General features: G+C 38.3%; 1 protein-coding gene across 21 annotated transcripts in view; it reads left to right on the top strand.

Moving 5' to 3' along the window:
* DYSF (dysferlin) overlaps positions 1–21,347 on the top strand; it is a 208,338-nt gene that overhangs the window by 162,114 nt on the left and 24,877 nt on the right. For 17 of the 21 annotated variants that reach the window (XM_019647673.1, XM_019647669.1, XM_019647671.1 and 14 more), the window contains one exon: positions 14,798–14,896. In XM_019647673.1, coding sequence (XP_019503218.1) covers positions 14,798–14,896 — 99 coding nt within the window. Of the gene's footprint in view, positions 1–13,444; positions 13,457–14,797; positions 14,897–21,347 lie in introns of all 21 variants that reach the window. The other 4 variants (XM_019647662.1, XM_019647658.1, XM_019647651.1 and 1 more) reach the window with 1 other exon arrangement.

Genomic DNA, 21,347 nt, shown 5'->3' with positions numbered 1-21,347 from the left:
GTGTGTGTGTGTGTGTGTGTGTATGTAAAGTGTGAGGTAGAGATTAGATTTCTTTTTCTTTTTCTCCACATAGATAACCAGTGAATTCATATCATTACAGAATTACCTGTCCTTTCTCATTGATCTATAATGATAGTTGTGTCATGTATCAGGTTTCCATTAAAGTTTGTGGGCTCTATTCTGTTCCACTGCTGTGTTTGTCTTTCCTTGTACTAATACTCTACTGTCTTATTTATGATAACTTTTTAATAAGTCTTAACTTCTGGTAAAGGAAGTATTCCACCTTGTTCATTTTCAGGAGTGTTATTGCTGTTCTTGTCCTTTGCTTTTCTACCTCAGTTTTAGAATCAGCTTGTTAACTTCTTTAAAAAAACAAAAAAACTGTTGTGATTTGTGGTTGAGCTACAGTGAATTTCTGGATCAATTTGAGGCGAATTAACATTTTCACAATATTGTCTTTTAACCATGAACATGATATATCTCTCCATTTATTTAGGTCATCTTTAATGTCTTTCAATAAAAACTTTTACAATTTTTTCCCAAAAGTGTGGTACTGCTTTTACTAGATTTACTTTTAGCTATTTTATGCTTTATTGTTATTTTTTAGTTGGACTTTTTAAGGTACATTTCCTATTTTTTTTTTTTGCTTGTATATAAATGAAATTAATTCTCACATGCTGGTGTTATATCCAGAAACTTTGTGAAACTCTCTTGTTAATTCTACTGATTTGAGCATTCTTCTGGGTTTTCTGTGTATGCAATCATATAATTTATGATTAATTATAGTTTCGATTCTTCTGTGCACTTTTTAATTCTTTTTCTTTTTTATTATTTCTTTTTTTTGTCTTAGTGTACTGGCTAGGACATTCAGTTTAATATTCTATGTAATTGATAATAGAGACTATTCTTATCTGCTCCTAATTTAAAAGTTAATATTTTTATTTTTTACCAATGGGTGTGAAATTTATCAAGTAAACAATACTAGTTAGCAAGAGTTTTTATTATGAATGATGTTAAATTTTATTGAATATTCTTTATGTATCTGTTGAGGTGATCATACGATTTTCCTCCTTTAATTTGCTAATGTGGTGAGTTACATTAATAGACTTTTATAATGCTGGGACAACTTTGCATTTCTGAAACAACATATCCTGGCCATGGCCCATTATATATTTTTTTGTTCATTGCTGGATTTAGTTTGCTAACATTTAGTTCAGGATTTTTTTTGCATCAATTTTTATGAGTTGGTAATGACCTGAAGTTTCTTTTTCTTATATTGTTCTCTTAGGATTTGGTATTTAGATAATACTAACTTAAAAATACTTAGGGGCATATTTGCTCTTTTTCTAGTTTCTGAAAGAATGACAAAAGATTGACATTATCTGTTGCCTGAATATTTGGTAAATTCATTTGTAAAACTGCCTACATCTAGTATTCTTCTTGGGGTTATTTTAAACTGCTGATGCAATTTTAAAAAATGTTTATAGAACCTTTGAGATTTTCTGTCTCTATGTGAGTCACTTTTAGTGATTTATACTTTATAAGAGTTCATTCATTTTTTCCTAAAAATTATTGACACATTTTACTATAATAACTTCTTTTTCAGAAAATTTTCTCCTCAATCTAGTTATGTCTCCTTTCATTCCTAAGGTTATATTTTATTATTCACGCCAGAAATTGTTAGATTTTTTTTTTTTTAGTCTTTGCAAAGAGCCAGTTTTTAGCTCTATTCATCTTCTATTGCATCCTTGTTTTCTAGTTTATTAATTTCTTTTTAAAGATTATTTTTCCCCCTCTATTTTTGGGGTGTTTATTATATTTTTAACCTCGCAAGTGCTATGCTTTGTTCATCGCTTTTCAAACTTTCCTATTTTCTAATGTAAATAATTTAGGCTATAAAATTACCTCTAAGTACTGCTTTATGCATCCTGCAGGTTTTGATAAATGGTATTTTTGTTACTTTGCAGCTCTGAGTATTTTCTGATTTCTATTGTATTTCTTTTTGACATCTGACTTATTTAAAAATATGTTTTAGAAATTCCTAACTTATGTTTTAAGTTATCTTTTTGTTATTAGTTTCTAGCTTAATGGTACTATGGTTCAAAGAATGTAGTCTATGTTTAATGTTTCTTGACACTTGCTTTATGGTCTAGTACAAGGTCAGTTTTTATAACTGTCCTGTGTGTACTTGAAAAGAGTGTGTATTCTACAAATGTGTTTTACATATAATATGTCCATTTAAATCAGACTTGTTAATTATGTAAGTCAAATTATTTTTCTTCAGATTTTTGTATGTGCGTGGTTTGTAAGTTAGAGAGGTATATGAAAATACTTTGCTTTGTTGTAAATTTTGATGGTTTCTCCTTATGATTCTGCCTACCTTTCCTTTATATATTTGATGCTATGTTCTTAGGCACAAACAAGTTTAGAATACTTATAGCTTCCTAGAGAAGTGAATCTTTTAACAATATATAGTGAACTCCTACTCCTCTGCCTTTTAAAATTTCTACTAATGGGTTTTGCCTTAAGGTCTGTTTTGTCTCATCCTGATATAACTACACCAGCTTTCTTTTAGTTAACATTTTCCTAGTATAACTTTTTCTATCTTTTTACTTTCAACTTTCCTGCGACTTTATGTTTTAGGGGTCTCTCCTGTGAACAGAAAATAGTTCTGTTTTTTTTAAATGAATTCTTATAATATTTTAATCTTAACTAGAGAGTTGGAAAGTCCAATATATTAATTGTGTTTATTTATATATTTGAATTTATTTCTGCTATCTTATTTTGTGTCTCTTTTAGTCTTTCCCTTTTCTTTTTTCCTCTTTTATTTTATTTTTTATTGAGCGATCCCCCCATCCCCTTTTTATTCCTTCTTTCCATTTAGGTTTCAAAACTATATATTATTTCTATTCCTTTAGTGGCTAGTATAGAAACTTTAACATGCCTATTCAACTTAGCAAAACCTTGATTTAATTGATATTTATAGCATCCTCCAGAATATTACAAGGAATTTAGAATGCTTGAACTCCAATCACCTACCAATTTACAAACTTTGTTTACTATTTTAGTTCTACCATTATAAACTACACTGTAATAGCATTATCCTTTAATAAATTTTTCTTTTAGCTATACCTACAGTTATTATTTATTTTCATATATTAGACTTCCTCCTTGGGTCATTTTCTTTCTTCCTGAAGCACAGCCTATAGAAACACCTATAATTAGCGTCAGTTCATTGTAAAATTTCTCACTTTGTAATTATTGTTTGAAAATATTTTTATTTCACCCTTATTTTGGAAATAATACTTTCATTGACACTTATTTTCTGTCAGCACTTTGAAAATATTATTTCACTATCTTTTGACTTCCATTGTGCTGTTGTCTTCCTAAATATGAGGACTGTTGTGTTTTTTTAAAATTAGTTCTGGATAGTTTTCAATCTTTATCTCTTCAAATATTATATATTTCCCATTCTCTCTATCATTTCCTTCTGAAACTCTGCTTAGATCTACATTGGACTATCCCTATTCTCTATGTCAGTTTAACTTTCATATTACTTGTTTCTGGCTAATTTCTGAAGATATATCTTCTAGCTCACTAAGCCTTTAGTTGTTTCGAATGGCTTTTAACCCCATCTATTGAGTTTCTAGTCTTTATCTTTAAAAGTTCTTTTTTCCCCCAAATCTGCTTGTTTATTTTTTAAAGTCTTGTTTCTTTGCTATATTTTTAATGCCTTTTATGTTTTTAAACATTTTTTCCCCCTTAAAGTCCTATTTCTGATAATTCTGCTTTCTGTTGCCCTAACAGGTCTGATCTACAGTTGGTGCTTCTAGCAGACTCTTGCTCATGGTGTCTTGTTCCTTGTGTTTCACTATTTTCAATTTTGAACTCCTGTTCCTTGAAACTTTATCTGAGAGTCCTTTGAGGTCTGATGAAAGTCACAGTCTTTCAGAGAGAATATATGTTTACTTTTACCAGATGCTTGAAAACACTACAAACCTAGATTCACTTAAAGCAAAATGTTCAGCTTGGGCTTTTTGGGCTCCATGGTTAGTTTGCATTTTGGCTCCTTTTTGCTTTCTCATTTGCCCCCAAAGATTTTTTTTTTAAATGTTCCCATCAGCTCAGTCATTCATTTAAAAAGGATTTTAAATATACCTGTTAAATTAGGTGTTATTACTTGGAGGGGTTCCCTGGTCCTTTAGAGTGTTATTTTGCTGAAAATCCGTGTCTTTATTATAGTTTTAAATTTGACAGCCATAGTTGTCTTCATGCAGGTGATAATTTCCTTCAGGACTGCAAACTCTAACTTCTTGTCTTGAGACTTCTCCTATGAGCATAAATTAGTCAATTCATTTTCTTCCTTTTTTTTTTACTCAGTTCTTTAACACACCACTTGTCTTAGTCTTCATACTGTTTCCCTTGCTTTGAACCTTTTTGTCTATCTTTGCAGAGGGAAGTCCTTGCTTGTCAAGTACTGGGAGCTCAGATGGCTTCTGCATCAGTGCATGGGCTCCTTCAAATCTCAAACTCAGATACGAGGAAGAAGGAAACAGTGTAAGGCTGCTATGTGTTTACCTGGCCAGTTAGGAGTCCAGCACGGTGGAGAAGTAAGAAGGAAAGCGGGATCCGAGGCTTTTCTACTGGGCTGAAGAGTTGTTTGCTGTTCGTTGGTGGCTGTCAGGTGTTAGCTAGCTGGATCAGGGCCACAGTCCTTGCTTATCGACTCCGCTATAGGAGTCTTTTAAGCAAAGGAGAGCAGACCTACCCACCAGTCCCAGCAGGCGGGGTTACTTTAGGGGAGTTTCCAAAGCCTCGGCTGGGTGGATCCTCACCTGGTGGGTTCAGACACCTGATGGGTCAATTTTTTCAGGACTGGATACATATTACTCAAGTCTCTAAACCGAGGTTGCTGGTTTTTGAGATTACAGTGAGAAATACTTCTGCCTAGGGATGTGGCCTGGATGGTGGCCCAGCCTCTATAGGCTCAGCAATTGGGAAGCCATGCTGCGATTGGAAATGAGTGAGGAATTAGAATGAGGAGAGGTAATTCTGTGACTTGAAATTCAGTGGCAGCTGACCAACATGGATGAACACATCCATCTCTAAATTTAGGGACAGTTTCAGTCCCTAATCCCATGCCCCTGATGGTGCTGACATGAACGACTGTCAGCAGTCAACCTTCACTCCCCTTTTTCTCTATTTCCAGCGCTGACCAATTCCTTTTTTTCGCAGACATGGTCTTTTTTCTAGATGTATGTATGCAATCTACCCAATTAGGCTTAAGGCTTAGTGGAGGAGCCACTCTCCTGCGAGGTGATTTTGCCTGTCCATGCATTGATTTCATGGGCTAATTCTCAGAGGACAGCCCTATTTCCCTTATTTCCAAGCTTTTTGGGGGAACGCCTCATTGCAGCTCATGAGTACTGACAACAATTTATCCAAAGACTTAGAAGCAAAGGTTTTCTGAGCAAAGGAATCAATTACAGGGTGTGGCTCCCAAGTGAGGAAGCATTTCCAGAAGGCATCCGAGGCAGTTTGTCTCTGAACTCACGGTCCTACCTCTGAGCTTGAGAGTTTGAGGGGGGAGTTATTTTAACTGTAATTACATCAGTGGTTTTACCTGTACTTTTGTCTCTATCAGATGTGCTCATTAGGGAGATACTCATCTCCTTCAAGTAGGTTTCCTAAGGACATGTGTTTGGCAATATCGGTTTAGCGAGAATTACTGTATACGCTTGAAAGTAACAAAACTGTACTTCTTTAAAAATATCTCCGGTTCAGATGTGCTGCCAGTGCAGCCTGGCCTCCCCCCACTCCCATTAGTTCTGATTAGGGAGGTTTGATGCCTGTCACTGCGTGTAATCTGGACCTTCCTTTGTGAGTCATTCCTTCTCTCATTTTCTCAGAGCAAATACAAATCGCCCATCAAATGACAAGTGAAGGCACAGGGAAGGCAAGGGGAGGGAAATCAGAGCCGAAATCTGTTAGCTATTTGGAGTAATTGGTTATTTGCTGTGTTTGCTGGTTGGGAAGCAGAGCACATACTTTACGGTCTCTCCTGTTACGGGGGCTGGAGTCACCCGCCGATATTGGATCCTGGTTGCTGGAGCCCTTGGCTCCGGGCGCCTTTCCCCTGCTTGGCATTCCTGTGGTCTCCTCGGGGGTGCACCCCTCCTCCCTCGATGCACACTGCAGGGGGGACAGCCCAGGGTGAAACTTGTCTGGCAAACTCCAGGGCCTCATCAGGGAGGAGGAGGCCCCAGCCCCCACCAGCCATCCCTCCATGCCTCCCCCTCCACCCCGCCAAACTCCCCTCTTCCCTAGAGGTCTTTCCCCTGGTCCATGAGGGACCTGCTTTCCCATCCAGAGACAAAAAGTTTCTTCTCTTCCCAGAGGAAACTTGTCAGCTCTCCTTGGAAATCTACAGAACAAGAAGTTCTCTCTGAGGTCTGATTTAATGCCTTTGTAGCCCCATCGGTCCTGTCACCGTCCTGTCCTCTCCTGCCCCCAAGCCTGAGTCAAAACAGTGCTTGGAACTTGGTGCAGCACTTGTTTCTGAGTCCAAGCTCCCCTGAGGATGCTCAGTAAAGCTTATTCATCTACCCAGTGTCTCTAACACCTTGCTTACGTTCACCGAGGCCCCGGGAAACCAGACTGACTTCGCAGCAAGTTCAAAGTACGAAATATTTGGAAAGTAATGCGATTTTTGTATATGAAAATGCACACAGTAACTAGAAAGTGGGTTGACTTTGGCACATAGTAGGCACCCCCAAAATATTTTTAAAATTGAATTTAAGATAGCTAAGATTAGTGTCTGTAGTTTGATGAATGCTTCTGCAGTTCTGGGAAGGCCTTCAAAAATAGCTTTTCTGTGAAGTAGATTGTTGGAGCGCTTGTTAAGCAAAACTATCTACATAAGCAGAATGAAGGTAAGGTAGGCTTTGGCCCAGGCCCTACTGGACTCATCACAGATCCTGAATTAGTGATGTTGCTTTCTTCATAGGTTTGATGACTGATGGGATCTCCTTTCATTCTACCTACTGGATGGATTCCTCTGGGCTTTCTGCATGGGTGTATGTGGACATGCTGTCCTCAGAGGACCAAGTTATGGGCTTACGTATCCACCTTAGGCTCCTGAGTTGGGAAAGGGCTAGGAAGCTGGGATTCCCCCAGGTCTCCACCCTATTTGGGTGCCCCATCTGGAGCAGACCAATAGTCAGATTTCAGGTCCTGACCCTTCTCTGCTCACCATCTGCTCGACTTTGCTAGATTTTGGGCACATTTATTCACTGAGCCTTTTGGAAGCAATTCAGCATTTTGGTTAAAGGTCTTCGCTTCCCTCCCACCTCTGCTGGGCCAGCTTGAAGTCGGAGTAAGCAGAGTAATGATCCCCCTTCAACAGACACGGGGGCAGGACTGCAGAAAGTGTCAACAAGAGGTTGAAAGCCCAGTGTTCCACTTGTGGAAATAATTAAGTGATTTTTGTTATGAGTGTGTAGAGTTCTGCTGAATCAACATGGTAGCTGGCTGTGGGCATATGTTTGTGTGGTTTTGGGGGGCATGAAAGGTTTAGCATGCATGGGGTAGGGTAGGTTTGAAATCGGGGTGTCTGCATGTCTGGGGGTTTGTCTGGTCTACATGAAGGCATGTGTACTTGTATGTTACATCTGTGTTTGTATTAGCGGGTTCATGAGCAAATAGGCTCAGTTTCTTAAACCTCAGGACATTAATGAGAGAATTAGAGGAATCATTGTATCATTATTCCAGTTATGCAAATGTCATATCATGGGTCAGCAGTATTGGGGATCAAACTGATGACACTGGCGCTATCAACAAGAGTGCTTATTGTGGTAAACTTTACAGGTCACAGAACATCTTTGCAGACATCAATGCAGAGCCTCACAATAACTCCAATGTTGGGTTGTTATGTCATTATTGTCTTGATGACAATGATTTATGTTAAGAGAGAAATGACTTTCAACATAATCTAGATGTCTACCTCTGGGTTGACATAGGCCATGAGGCCTGTTTAAAATTATTTTAAAAATAATGGACTTTTACATGTGAGTGTATAGTTCTATACAGTGACACAGGGTTTAACATTATAACTTTGGTGATGAATAAAATTGACCAGGAACTTTTCTCTTTGATTCAAGTGGTCATCGCGGGAAGAGAACACAAGTGATACGATCCCTCCTATCCCTCACTTTCCTCACTTTACAGAAAGGCAGCCTTAGATTATTGTTGTCAGTTTTGCTGCCCATATTCATGAAATGTGTTAGGCCCACTAAATGAAAATGGGAGATTAAATGTTCGGAATGTGCTGTGCTGATTTGGGTCTTCGGAGGGATTAGGGTGCCCATTAGGCTGGATCAAGCCTGCAGAAGCATGTCTTTGTTACATGGCTCTTGTTGCTCAGGAACTGAATGCTATTAGCTGAAATTGGAGAGGCTGCCAGTCCGTGCCTTGATCAGACTTTCTTGCTTGGCTGGCTTGAACGAGGAGGGACCTTGAACCTTGGACATGGGGAAATGAAGTTTTAATGGTCAGACTTCTTGCCAAAGCCCGAGATGACACCTCAACAATCAAGCCTGTTGCATTGGTTTCTTGTCCTTGCCCGGGTCCAAGACTGGATGCTCAACTCTTGCAAAATGAGGTCAAGAACACACGTGGAATTAGAGAACGTCTCTGACCAGTTCCCTTTTGGAGCTTTGGGCTATGGGGTTCCACTAACATCAGAGAGGTGGTTGGCTTTGGCACGTCTGGTTTAAGACGTGGGAGGGCTGTCCTGTTTCTGTGGGGCTTGTTCTTATGGGTGTGCTAGCCTATTCTTGGACTTCCTGAGGAAGAGTAGGAAGAATGGGCTTGCAGTAACTTCATCTGAAGCCAGATTAGTGAACGAGCAGGAATGATATTTTCAAGTCACATCTGTGAGTGTGTTAAAAATATAATTTTATTTTTCTGTAATTCAACTTAATCTCTCTGTGGAGCTCACGTTTTTCCTGATGGCAGAAAAGTCCTGGTATTCTTCAACAGTGTAGATTTAAGCTTAGTCAGTTTTGGACTTTTCCTCCTTGTCCTCGCCCCTGGGAGGCAGCTGAATTCTGGGTTGGGTTTCCATAATGTCATGACCTTTGTGGAGAGGGACCCCTGGTCACTAGCATGTGTTCTCCTTGGATCTGTCGGTCCACTGGTTTCTGAGCACACAAACCACATAGTCAACAGCTTGTTATCTTGGCCACAAGACCCTTTCAGGCTCTCTGGCTCTCTCTTTGGCCTCACTTTCACGCCCTTCTAAGCAGCATGGTACAATTTGTCAGCTGTTTCATGACACTCTGGGGTCTACGGGGAATGACGAGGGTTTCCTTAGACTCCCTCCTCACAACACCCTGCAGCTATCTTCTGCAGTGTCCCATGCCCTAATTCCTCTGGTGACTTCTGGGTGGCTGCTGCTTACCAAACCCCCAACATTATGGGGGAGTCTCTTCCATATATAACTTAGGAGCTAACCCCAGGGAGGCAGAGTGTGGGGTATCATATCAGAAATCATCACAAATCTCTAGTTCTTTCTTCTTCTACCCCTCTAGCCCCCTCTACACTTTCGTCTCCTTTGTATAGGGTGGGAAAACTGGCTGGACAAAACATCCTTTTAAACCTATATATTTTTTTAAATGGCATGGCGTCTGCCTTTGGAAATTTAAAAGCCAAGGATCACCCATCCTCCTGCTGTTTAGGCATTCACATATCTATCAAATATTTATTGGACTGCAAATATGTGCCAGGCAATGTTCTAAGTACTGGGGACATAGTGTTAAAAAAGATAAAGATCTCTGCCCTCATGGCGAGGGAGACACAGCAGACAAATAAACACCTAAGTAAAATATATGGAACACCAGATGGTGATAATTGCTAAGGAGAAAAAGCAATTTTTCTTTTTATTCCAGAATAAGAATTGCTGGGAGGGAGTCATGATTTAAAATATGGTCAATAAGGAGGGTAAAAGAGATTACATTTGAGTTCAGACTTGAAGGAGGTGAAGAAGTCACCCATGGACCTGTCCTGGGAATAGGGTTTCTGCCATGGGAAGAGCATTTGGGTGCTGAGAATGTTCAAGGACCAGGAAGGCCACTGGGGCTGGAGTGAGGAAGAGAGTGGTGGACGTGAGATTCAGGGTGGTGTGAGGGGCTCATTGTGAGAGACTTTAGCTTGTTGCTGCTGTAAGGGCTTTAGCTTTTCTTGGAATGAGTTGGCAAATCATTGGAGGGATTTGTGCAGAGAGGTGACTTGTTTTGACGTGTGTGGCTATTATGTTGAGAATAGATTTAGGGGCAAAAGTGAAAACAGGGAGGCCAATTAAAGGAGTGGTGCAATAATCCAGGTGATGGAGAACCAAGGTGGTAGTGATAGGGGACAAGTGATCTGATTCTGAATATGTACTGAAGATGGTGCCAACAGGATTTCTTGATGGATTGAACGTGGGCATGAGGAAGAGGAGTCCAAGGTGGCTGCAATGTTTTTGTCTTGAGCATCTGGAAGGAAGGAGTTGTCATCTACTTCCATGAGGAAGACTATGGAAGAAGCAGGTGGGTGGGGGATGGTCAGGAATTAGAATCTGGACATGGTGCATTTGAGAAGCTTATTAGATGTCCAGTGGGAGATGCGACATAGGCAGCTGGAGTTCAGAGGAGTCATTCAGGTTGGAGAGAGCTCAGTGTGGGATTCATCAATGTGTATGTTATTTAGACATAAGACTTGAGGAGAGCCCCTAAGGGAGTGAGAGTGGATGGGGAGGAGACGAGGTCTGAGCACAGAGCCCCAGGACACTCAGGTGGTCAGAGGGTGGGTGACAGGAGGAATCAGCAAAGACTGAGAGGGCATGGCCAGTGAGGCTGGAGGAACACCACCATGGGGACCTGCAAGGCAAGGGAGGATATTTCAAGGACAGAGGAGTGACCGCCTGTATCAAATACTGCTACTAGATTGATTCTGGAGGCCTGAGCCATTGTGACCTTGACAAGCATGTCTTGGTAGAGCAGAGAGAAGGGAAAAACACGAATTAGAGACAAGTATAGATAATTCTTTCGAGGTAAGTTTTTCTGTGAAAGGAAGAAAGAATGAGGTGGGGGCCAAAAGGGAAAGTGTGGCCAGACATAGTTTTTTTTAAGTGATGGGGAGCTGGTGTCACATGTTTGAATGCTGATGGCAATGATCCAGGGCGGGAAGTCTGATGACACAGCAGAGGGAGAGGAGAATCATGGAGTGGTGTCCTTGAGTAGACCAGAGGGCATGGGACCCAGGACACGAGTGCAGGGGTTGGCTGTGTGTTGGGGTGCAAGTACAGCACCCATGGTAACAGGCAGGAAGGTAGGATGTCCATCCACTAATCTACTGTTTGTCTCAATAGCTTTGCCTACTCTGGACATTTCATGTAAATGGAATCATACACTATGTGGTCTCTTGTGATTAACTTCTTTCATTTAGCATAATGTTTTCAAGTTCATCCATGTTGTACCACACATCAGTTCTTCATTGCTTTTTATGATCAAATAATATGCCATTGTATGGATATATCACATTTTCTTTATCCATCTGTCAGTTGATGGACATTTGGGTTCTTTCTACTTTTTGGCTGTTTTGAATAGTACTGTTATGTACAGTCTTGTACAGTTTTTGTGTGGGCATAAGTTTTCATTTCTCTTGGATATAAAACTGGGAGTGGAATTGCTCAGTTGTATGGTAACTTTCTGTTTAACTGTTTGAGGACCTGCTAGGCTGTTTTCCAAAGTGACTACACCATTTTACATTCTCACCAGCAGTGTATGAGAATTCAAATATCATTGAGTCACTTAGGCATTCTGGAATATTCCAGCTTGACCATATCAGAGCTACTGCAGCAATCTGTTTGTATGTCATTTAGGATCTTTACATCTTTATTCAGGAATAAGATTAGTCTCTCTGTCTCTCTCTCACTCTCTCTCTCTCTCTCTCTCTCATCTTTGTCAGGCTTCACAAAATGAATGGGGAAACTTCATCTTTTTTTCTATGCTGTGGAACAAAGAATGATTTATTCTTTGAAAGACAGAACTTTCCCCCAAAGAAACCTTCTTGGCCTTGTGTCTTTCTTTGGAGGTAGTTTTTTGAGATCTCGTCCACTTTCAGGGTTACTGATCTCCCCATGTTTTCATTACTTTTGAGTCAATTTTAGCAATTTATATTTTTCTAGAAAAAAAATCCACTTCATCTAGATTTTCCGAGGTTTTGTCATTGATTTGTGTGTAGTAAATCTCTTAATGTTTTTATTCCTGTAATTTCTTTTTATTTGATCTTTCTCATTCCTATGGTGTACCCACTTTTCAACATTAGATTTGATAAATGTTTAGTTTATTGGTCTTTTGAAAGTTTGCTCTGGGGTTTAAGTATCAATTGTAATATCCTTCTTCTTTTTAATATATTAATTTCTACTTGTCATTTTCAAATTTTGGTCTTCCTAATTCCTCTTTCTTGAGTTATCAGATTATTTATTTTCATTCTTTTTGTATAAAAGCAAAAACTTTTTAAGATTGATTTTTCCTTTGAGTGCAGACTTGGCTGCTACCCACAAATTTTGGGGTATAGCCCTCTAACTGTTGGTATTTTCTAAGTATCAGTGATTTTAGTTTTGGTTTTCCCTTTGAGCTAGGAGGGTTTTAAGAGTATGCTTTACATTTTTAGAAGGTTGGGATTTTTAATTTTCAAATTTTTCACTAGTTTCTAATTTTATTGCATTATGGTCAGAGAATATGACTAATAATAGGTTTATTTTTTGGAATTTATTGAGATTTGCTTTGTGGCTTTTAATTTTTTCTAAGTGCTCCAATGGTGCTGGACCAGAAGGTATATTTTCTGTTTTTAGGTTACATAATGTTTGTCTATTTAATTGACAATGTTAATAGTACTGTAAGAACTTTCCCACAGCTGTTGTGTTCCTGTCATGTCTTTGTACAAAACACGCTGGTTGTTGCTTATTTATGTCTGACTCTTGGCTTGAGTGATACACTCAAATCTTTAAGTATCTGTACCGGGGGAAAAAAAATAAAGAGCTCAGAGGAATTAAACAGCGAAACGGAATTCCATTCTAACCATTTCTAACTATGTGCATGTATTTGCCTGTGTGTTAATATGTGTATTTTGGGGAGGTATACGTGCGTTTCAGCATATATATCCCTCAGGCATGTCCATGTAAATCCAGTCTTCCATGTGTTGGTGATTGTTTGAGTTCGATATGTATGCCTGTGTATGTTTATTGGTCCATCGTATCTCCTCCTTTAAATTGAATATAAAACATTGGGCCTGGGGTCTGTCTTGTCCTGTGCTGAGTTTTCTAGAGTGGTTATAAGTCAGAAAGGTCTGCTACCTTGTGTCTTCACCCACCTGAACCTCTTTTTCTCTCTCCTGGCTGCAGAAGACCCTCCTGGTAAGTTGATCAGACAATGAATCTCTGCAGACTCAGCCTGGCTCTGACACCTGCTCTCTGTGCTTTGTGTCTGGGGACCACATTCTGGCCACCCAGAAGTGTTAGGGCCACACATCCAAGATGGGTGAGACTCTGAGAACCTAATTCCACCCTTTCTTCACTGTACCCGTTCAGGTTTTCTTGGCCTGCCTCCAGCGTATGCCTACCTTTAATAATCTGGAGCTCAAAGGACTAGGCATTGGTTTCAAGGGAGCCACCAACATTTCCAGAAACACAATGGTGGGCATTCGATTCATTGTTTAGAATGAAAGCAGGCTCCTGGGAGATCTAACTCACCCACTCGTATAGAGAAGAAAAGAGTCCCAGATGGGCTCTTCTTATACCTTGTCCTTAGCCCTTCCCACTGAACTGGGTGAGCTTTAATGGTACTAACAGGCACAGACCAAGCGCCCAGCCTTGGGCAGGTTTTGGGGGAGGCCTGGGGAAGAGTGACCATCCCACTTCAGAGAGCTTGCTGACTCCTTGGGGACAGGACGCACCCATAGTGCACAACTGGAGGAGCATTTTAGACATAAGCGCTCAGAGGGCCTGTGGACCCAGCAGGTGCAGGAGGAGTTAAAAGGTGGGGAGGCCAGTGTGTGCCAGAACAGCTCTGTCCATCTTTTCCTACAAAAATGAGGAAGAAGAGGAAGGGAGGGCTGAGAATGTGCTGTCACAAACTTCCTTTCTTCTCACCTAATTTCTTCCGTGTAGCACAGTGTCTTTTGAATAATGGGCACTTAGTCAGCATTTGTTGATTTTCAGGGATTTGGCCTTGATTTGACCTTGGGAGAAGCAAAGTTCTGATTTCCGATGCTTTATTTCTTTTTTTTTTTTTTGCTGGATGGCAGGGAGGCTTGTTGGGGTCTGAGTTTTCCTGGGTCTACTGCATTTTATGAATAAATTACACATTATTGACATTTTCCCCAAAGAGTTATCCTATGAACTGTGAGATGTTAGCCTCAGCATGTGCCTGGAATGTAGTGGGGGTAATGCAATGATTACACGCACTTTACAGAAAGAAAGAGGAAAACCCAAGAGCTTAATAGAATTACACAATGAATGGGGACAGGGCCCTGGCTAGAGCCTCTGCCTCTGGATACCAAGCAGGTGTTCAAACTTTTTTTCCAGTCTGTGCAGTCTTGGTCCCTGGAGAGGCAGGTGTAGTACCAGTTCTCTGCTCCCAACAGGGGAGCTTTGAAGTCCAGGCTGGCCTGTCTGCCTTGCTACGTGTCTAGTCCAGAAGAACCTTGCTTGGCACATTCTGTTTCTGAAGTGATTGGTGTCTTTCTACCCACTCAGGATGAGGAATTCATCGATTGGTGGAGCAAATTCTTTGCCTCGATCGGGGAGAGGGAAATGTGCGGCTCCTACTTGGAGAAGGACTTTGACACTCTGAAGGTGAGGCCTCTTCAAATGTTCTCTTCAGCCTAGCAGTCCCTGGGGACATACGATGGGCAGTGGGAGACACAACAGAAAGAGAATGAACACACACACACACACACACACATGCGCGCGTGCACGCACATACACGCACGCACACACACGCGCACGCGTGCGCAGGTTTGTCTCCTCATTTGGTGCCTGAGGGCTGAAGAATCCTGATGAACTCATTGAGTGAGAAAGGTCACCTACTGATTTAGAGCAAGAAGTCAGTGTGGGCTGGGATAACCAAGAAAGTATTTTGGGAAGAATGCTAAAAAGTACTGAAGTATTTATGGGTGAAACTATGCTTAGGATTTGTTTTAAAATGCTCAAAAAGGAAAAAGTAAGGGGGAGGATAGATGGTGTGTGTGGCCCTCTGATAGATTTTCAAAGTATTAAAAATTACTGAAATTGTAAAATATTGAAAATTGTTAAAGCTTAGAGATGGGCACTTAGGGATTTGTTATACTATTCTGAATCTTTTGAAGTTATTCAAACTTTTCTATAACAAAAATTTGTATTAAAGTAAAAAGGAAAGTCAGCTTGAGACTGTAACCCTGATTTCCCCACCCCTACAATTGAGACAGAAATTAACTAGCAAATATAAAAACTAGGTAAGCCCTGTTTCTGTGAAAAAAAAAAAGAAAAGGAAAGAAGCCCCCCAAAACAATAAAAAAGCAAAACCAGAGTTAAATCAGACAAATTCTAGTATTTTGAGGAAATTCCACAAATACAATTATAGTTTTTTTAAGGTAGGGTACTTTAAATACAGATAACCAAAGGTGACTCAAAATTACTCCCTAAAGGAGTTGTGTCGTGTCCAGGAAAGGGTTGCCAGATAAAATTCAGGGTACTCAGTTACACTGGAATTTCAGATAAGCAGTGAATATTTTAGTATAAGTATGCTATAAATATTGCAGGAGGCATACTTACCTAACAATGATCTGTTATTTATTTGAAATTCAGATTTAACTGAGTGTCGTGTATTTTCATTTGCTATATCTGGCTGCCTTACTTAGAGAAGAGTACAAAGGCTGTCAGCCACACTGGAGTGGCCCAAGAAGCACCCTAAAAGGGACTTGATGAATGAGATTTGGGGCTGGTTGGAGGAGTGGGTGGCCTGGGCTTTCAGGTAATCCTGCTGAAAGCCCTTCATGCACACTCTGGAGGTTGTCTCTAATAAGTTAGAGGCTTCCAGGTGAATTTTGTCAGGACACCCGGATGCACAGAGGTGGTGCCTCAGGCAGCAGCAGTGGCTTAGAAGGCACAGGCCTTCTCAGCAACAAGGTCTTGGTTGACTTGGTAGTTGGGTGTGTGGGGTTGGGCAAAGAGGCAGAACTATCTGTGTACCAGGATGAAGGCCCAACACATTAGGTCTGGAAAGTGGCACTGTAGCCTTGCCAAAAAAATGAGAAAAAAACAAGTAAGTAAGAATGAGGACTTCTGCCAGGATGGCCCATGGTCCTGGCCCCCTTGCTGCTCCCTCAGATTCCAGATACTGAATTGGCACCCAGCTCTTCAGCTTGACCTCTCTGAGAAGATCTCTGACAGTATCCAAGTGAAAATGGGCTGTCCAAGACAAAATGCACTCAACCTGTTTCTGGGGGAAAAAACCAGACCTGGAAGGAACTCTGGTCCTGTAAGGATAAGGAAATAGAAGAAAACCACCACCAATAACATGAGTCTTTGAAAAATAGCTTATAGCATTATGGAGAGAATGGAGTGGGTATAGACAAAAACATATTTTTGGTCATCATTAGCATAGGGGGAAAAAAACCTTATAGTCTTAATAGCAAAAGGTAGAAAACCACAGATACAGCAGAGAAGCATAAAAACATTGCAGAAATCATAGAAAAACTTAATAGAAAAAGAATAAGACATGTTAATTTTCCTAGTAAGTAAAAATGGATGAAATGCCTCTATTAAGCGACAAGGACTCTTAGACTATATTAAAAGTCATAATTCATTATACTGTCTTTCAAAGACATGCCTAAAACAATACAACTTAGAATGGTTAAAAATAAATATTTTGTTAAACAAAATCAGTGCAAGCAAAAGAGAATTTGAAGTAAAAAGTAAAGGAAACAAAATGGAGTGTTTTACATAAATAAAATATATACATCTCAATAAAAAAACCTCCCAAACATTTTGTATAGAGCAATAAAGCCTAGAAATGCCTAAAGCAAAAATTATAGGAATATATAAACTAATAGCTCACACAAGTAAAAGCATGAGATGACAGAAATTAAAGTTTTAGTGGGGATTTTAATGCATCTCTCTCCTAGACAGATGAAGAAGGAAATAAATAAATAAGGAAATGAAAGATATGAATAACAAGGTAAATGTTTGTTAAGCAAAATGAAAAGTAGCTTTAAAATAAAGAATAAAAAATAATAGAGAATACATTTTTCTTAATGCTCAGAAAATACTTACAAAATGTGGTAATATATTAGCTTAGTAATAAGTAACCAAAAATAGAAGTCATTCAAGACAGAGTAAATTTAATAAAATGAGAAATTAACAACAAACATTTAAACAAAAAGACCAATCACTTGGAAATTTAAAAAGTATTTTATTAGGACTTCCACTATGAACATGGCTGCATAAGTCAGCATTTTCCCCCTTTTCTTCTGGAAATCATTCAAACCCTCAAACTCCATTTTCAGTAAAAGTTGGAAATAAATCAAACCCGCAAACTTCAAAATACATGTCCAAAGGCAACCGAGATCGGGTAGAAGCCACCCGGCAATAAATTAAGAGACGATGTATGGGGATGATGAAAGGTCATAGTGGTGGCAGATCTCAGGAAACCCCATACTCCCTAATAAAAGAATGTTAATAGTAATTTAAGATAGATTATAGGTACATGGGGGGCTTATTATCTATTCTCTTTACTTTTATGTATGCTTAAAAAATGTCATAATAAATAGTTTAAAAATATAGTACCTGAAATTGAGGTTTCACCATAAAATATAAAAGTGATATCCTTTGTTCACAACAATAGACATGGGAATTTTGAAGAGAGGTTTCAGCTGGTGACAAAAGCCTCTTAGACCTGGTTTGGTTCAGAGAAGAAGAGAAGGTGGAACTACACAAGAATCACACAGATAGGCCATGTTTGCAGGAAGCTGTCTGCCTCTGTGGTGGGAACAAAGGAAATAATTGGTCTAGGAAAATCCAATGCATTCAGTGACAAGTAATAATAAAAGAAATAATAATCACAGCGTTAATTAAAAAATACTATGAAATAAAGAAGATATTCATCGTAACTTAGCCAAAAGAAGAGGATATATATACTCACCAGAAAAATTTTGCCAAGGAGCAGATGAGATGAAATATTTTGCTGTAAACATTTTAGAAATGGACAGTCAGAAAGCAAAGCAGAAGTAAAAGAACTGAAGGGATAATGAGATGAGAAGAGATGAAATATGAGCTGGTAGGATTCAGGAAAGGAGGAGAAGGAAACATGAAATTGGAAGGAGGCCAGGGCAGAATGGCCACATTGGAAAACACAGTAAGGGGCATAGAGGACAGAAATGATAAAAATAAGCTAAACAAAATGGAAATAAAAAGAAAGAATTACCAAAAAAAAAAGGAAAGAGAATATGACAGATATAGAAGTCAGAGAAAGGAGATCCAACATTTACATAACTGGAGTTTCTGAGGAAGACAACCAAAACAATGAAATAGAACAAATAAACAGTAGTTTAATAAAACTTCACTGAAATTAAAGAATGTTTGAATACATATATTACAAGGTCCACTGTGTGTCAGGAAAAATGGACTCAGATTGGTCAATCCTGAGCCATATCCTAGTATATGTTATTGGACTTCAGAGATAAAGGTTGTTTTGGGGTAGTCATACCTCTTTCCTTCCAAAAATATTGTCATATAAAATAGGAAATAAATCAAGGTGGCTTACATTTCTTCACAACAATATTTAATACTGAAAGACAGTAGACTACCATCTATGGATCATCAAGGAAAGAAAGGGCAACCAAGGATTTATATTAAGACAAGCACAAAGATTACAGACACCCAGGCATGCATATTCAGGAATAGGTAATACAGTTCCTATGAGCCTGTCTTAAGGAACTCCTAGGGAATGAACTTCATCCAATTAGGAGATAACTGGGAAAACCACAACAAAAGGACTGGTTATGATGATATTTTACCTGAGACCTAAAATGAAAACAAGTGGAAGGGTTAGGGTAACAGGACAGAATATAAATATTATATATACTGAAAATGTAGAAATGATGAAATGAACAAAAATTAGATGGAGAAGGAAAAAATATGATGAGATATAAAGTAAGGACATTGATTGCCATATTATAGAATAAAGAGTTGACAGGTATTATTTAAAATTGGCAAATCAAATAGTAGGAGTATAAGCAAATTATAAGCAAACAGTACAGAGGTAAATATTAAAGAAGATAGTATTGTCTAAAACTGGGTGATGGAGAGGGAGAGGGAAGATAAATTTGATTAATTTATCATTGCTATAGCAGGGAATTCCTAAACACTGTTCCTAAAGATATAGAGGAATAAGAGTATTATTAGTATATATAAATTTATAATAATATTAGAATATAAACTCAGGTCATTCTAGATATCAGAAGAACACACACACACACACACACACACACAAACAGATCATGCAGGCAAAGATTTTAAAAAATCTATGAAACTAGAAAACTATAAATATATAGCTATAGTATAAATGTAAAAGCAGACTAAACATATGTCATATCAATACATATCATATCAATTAATTATTAATAAAAAATTTAAATCTCAAAGCAAAATATAACTCTAAATTAAAGAGATTCATAAAGGCTGAAAATAAAAGATGGGAAAAATGTGTGCCTGGAAAATGCAAGTGAAAAGAAAGCAGAAATCACAAGCTTCATGTTAGATGAGATCGTATTCAGGTCCCCAGAATTAAATGAGACAAAGAATGACACTTAATAATGCTAAATGGTGCAATTCCAAGAGATGACAGCTTTGAGAGTATGTGCTAAATAATACAACATCAATATTTACAAAACAGAAATTACAGGAGCTACAAGAAGAAATGGAAACACACTGGTAGGTAAGGGAGATTTTAGTTCTCTTCTCTTAGTTCATGTTAGGTCAAGGGGATGAAAATGTGAGAGGATATAGGAAACCAGCATAATTATTAACTTGATTGAACTCTGTAGCCTGAAAATAGAGACTACACCGATGGCACAGTTACAAAAATTGACCATGTAACAAACCATGAAGAGAACCTTAAACAAATTTCAAAAAGTGGCAATACCACTGACAATTTTTTTTATTATAATACCATAAAATTAGAATTTAATAATAAGATCAAAAGCCCCAAAAGTCTCTTCTATCTGGAAAATTAAAAAACAACAACAAAACCAACCTTTTTTTTTTTTTAATTCTTGGTGAAAGAGCAAACACAAACCAAAATTGCAGAATATTTGGAGAACAATGATAAAATGCTACATATTAGACTTTACTGGTTATAGCTAAAGCAGCATTCAGAGAAAGTTATAGCCTTAAAATCTTAAGTTAATTAAAAATAAAAAAAAAGAAAACTAATGAAGCATCTAGCCGTGGGATCAAATAATAAAAATACAACTGTGATTATGGAATGCCGAGACATTAAAATGTTATACAGCAAAAACAAATGGGGCAGTGCCAAGTAGCAATCGGAGGCAATTCATAGCAGTTAGAGGGAGCAAAGTAAATAAAGCTTCAACTGAAGAAGCTAGAATAAAAAAACAACAACCTTAGAACCGTAGACAGAAGAAAATAATAAAGATAAAAGCAGGAATAAGGAACTAGAACAGAAAAAATGGTAAAATTGACAAATCAAAGAACTGGTCCTTTGATTGAAATGAATCAACTATATAAATAGAGCAAGCAAAAATTCAACATGATACATGGTAAATGTTAACCAAATAATTAGTTGTTATTTTTTGAAAATCAGAATGTAAGACAATAATAGTATTTTCTACTTTTTAATAATGAACCTATATCACTTGCAAAAATAATTCTTTCTTGGAGGAGATAGAACTTGAGCTAGACCTAAATGAGAAATAATATTTAGCAATGTGAGAAAGAAGCTTACCTGAAGTACCTTGTCTGTCAGTTTCAGATATAACCAACTTAGCATGCATAGTAAGTTGTTGCATTACAATAAATCACAATTTATTAGGTATATTTTATCACTTGTGATAAAAAACTACCGCTTTGTTTAAACCTAAGCAATTCTAAAACACTGCTCTAACAAATAAAAATCATTGGCTGTTTGGGAGGAATGAAATAAATAGAGTTCCATATTTATGAAATAAATAAAGTGTTGCTCAAAAGACATACTCAGTCTGGTGTTTGATATCACTGCCATTTGGACATCCTGGACAGTGAGCATTTT

The sequence above is a fragment of the Hipposideros armiger genome, unplaced genomic scaffold, assembly GCF_001890085.2.
Source record: "Hipposideros armiger isolate ML-2016 unplaced genomic scaffold, ASM189008v1 scaffold_114, whole genome shotgun sequence".
NCBI classification, from domain to species: domain Eukaryota; kingdom Metazoa; phylum Chordata; class Mammalia; order Chiroptera; family Hipposideridae; genus Hipposideros; species Hipposideros armiger.
Note: the sequence above shows the minus strand (reverse complement) of the source record. Positions and strands in the feature narration are given on the sequence as shown.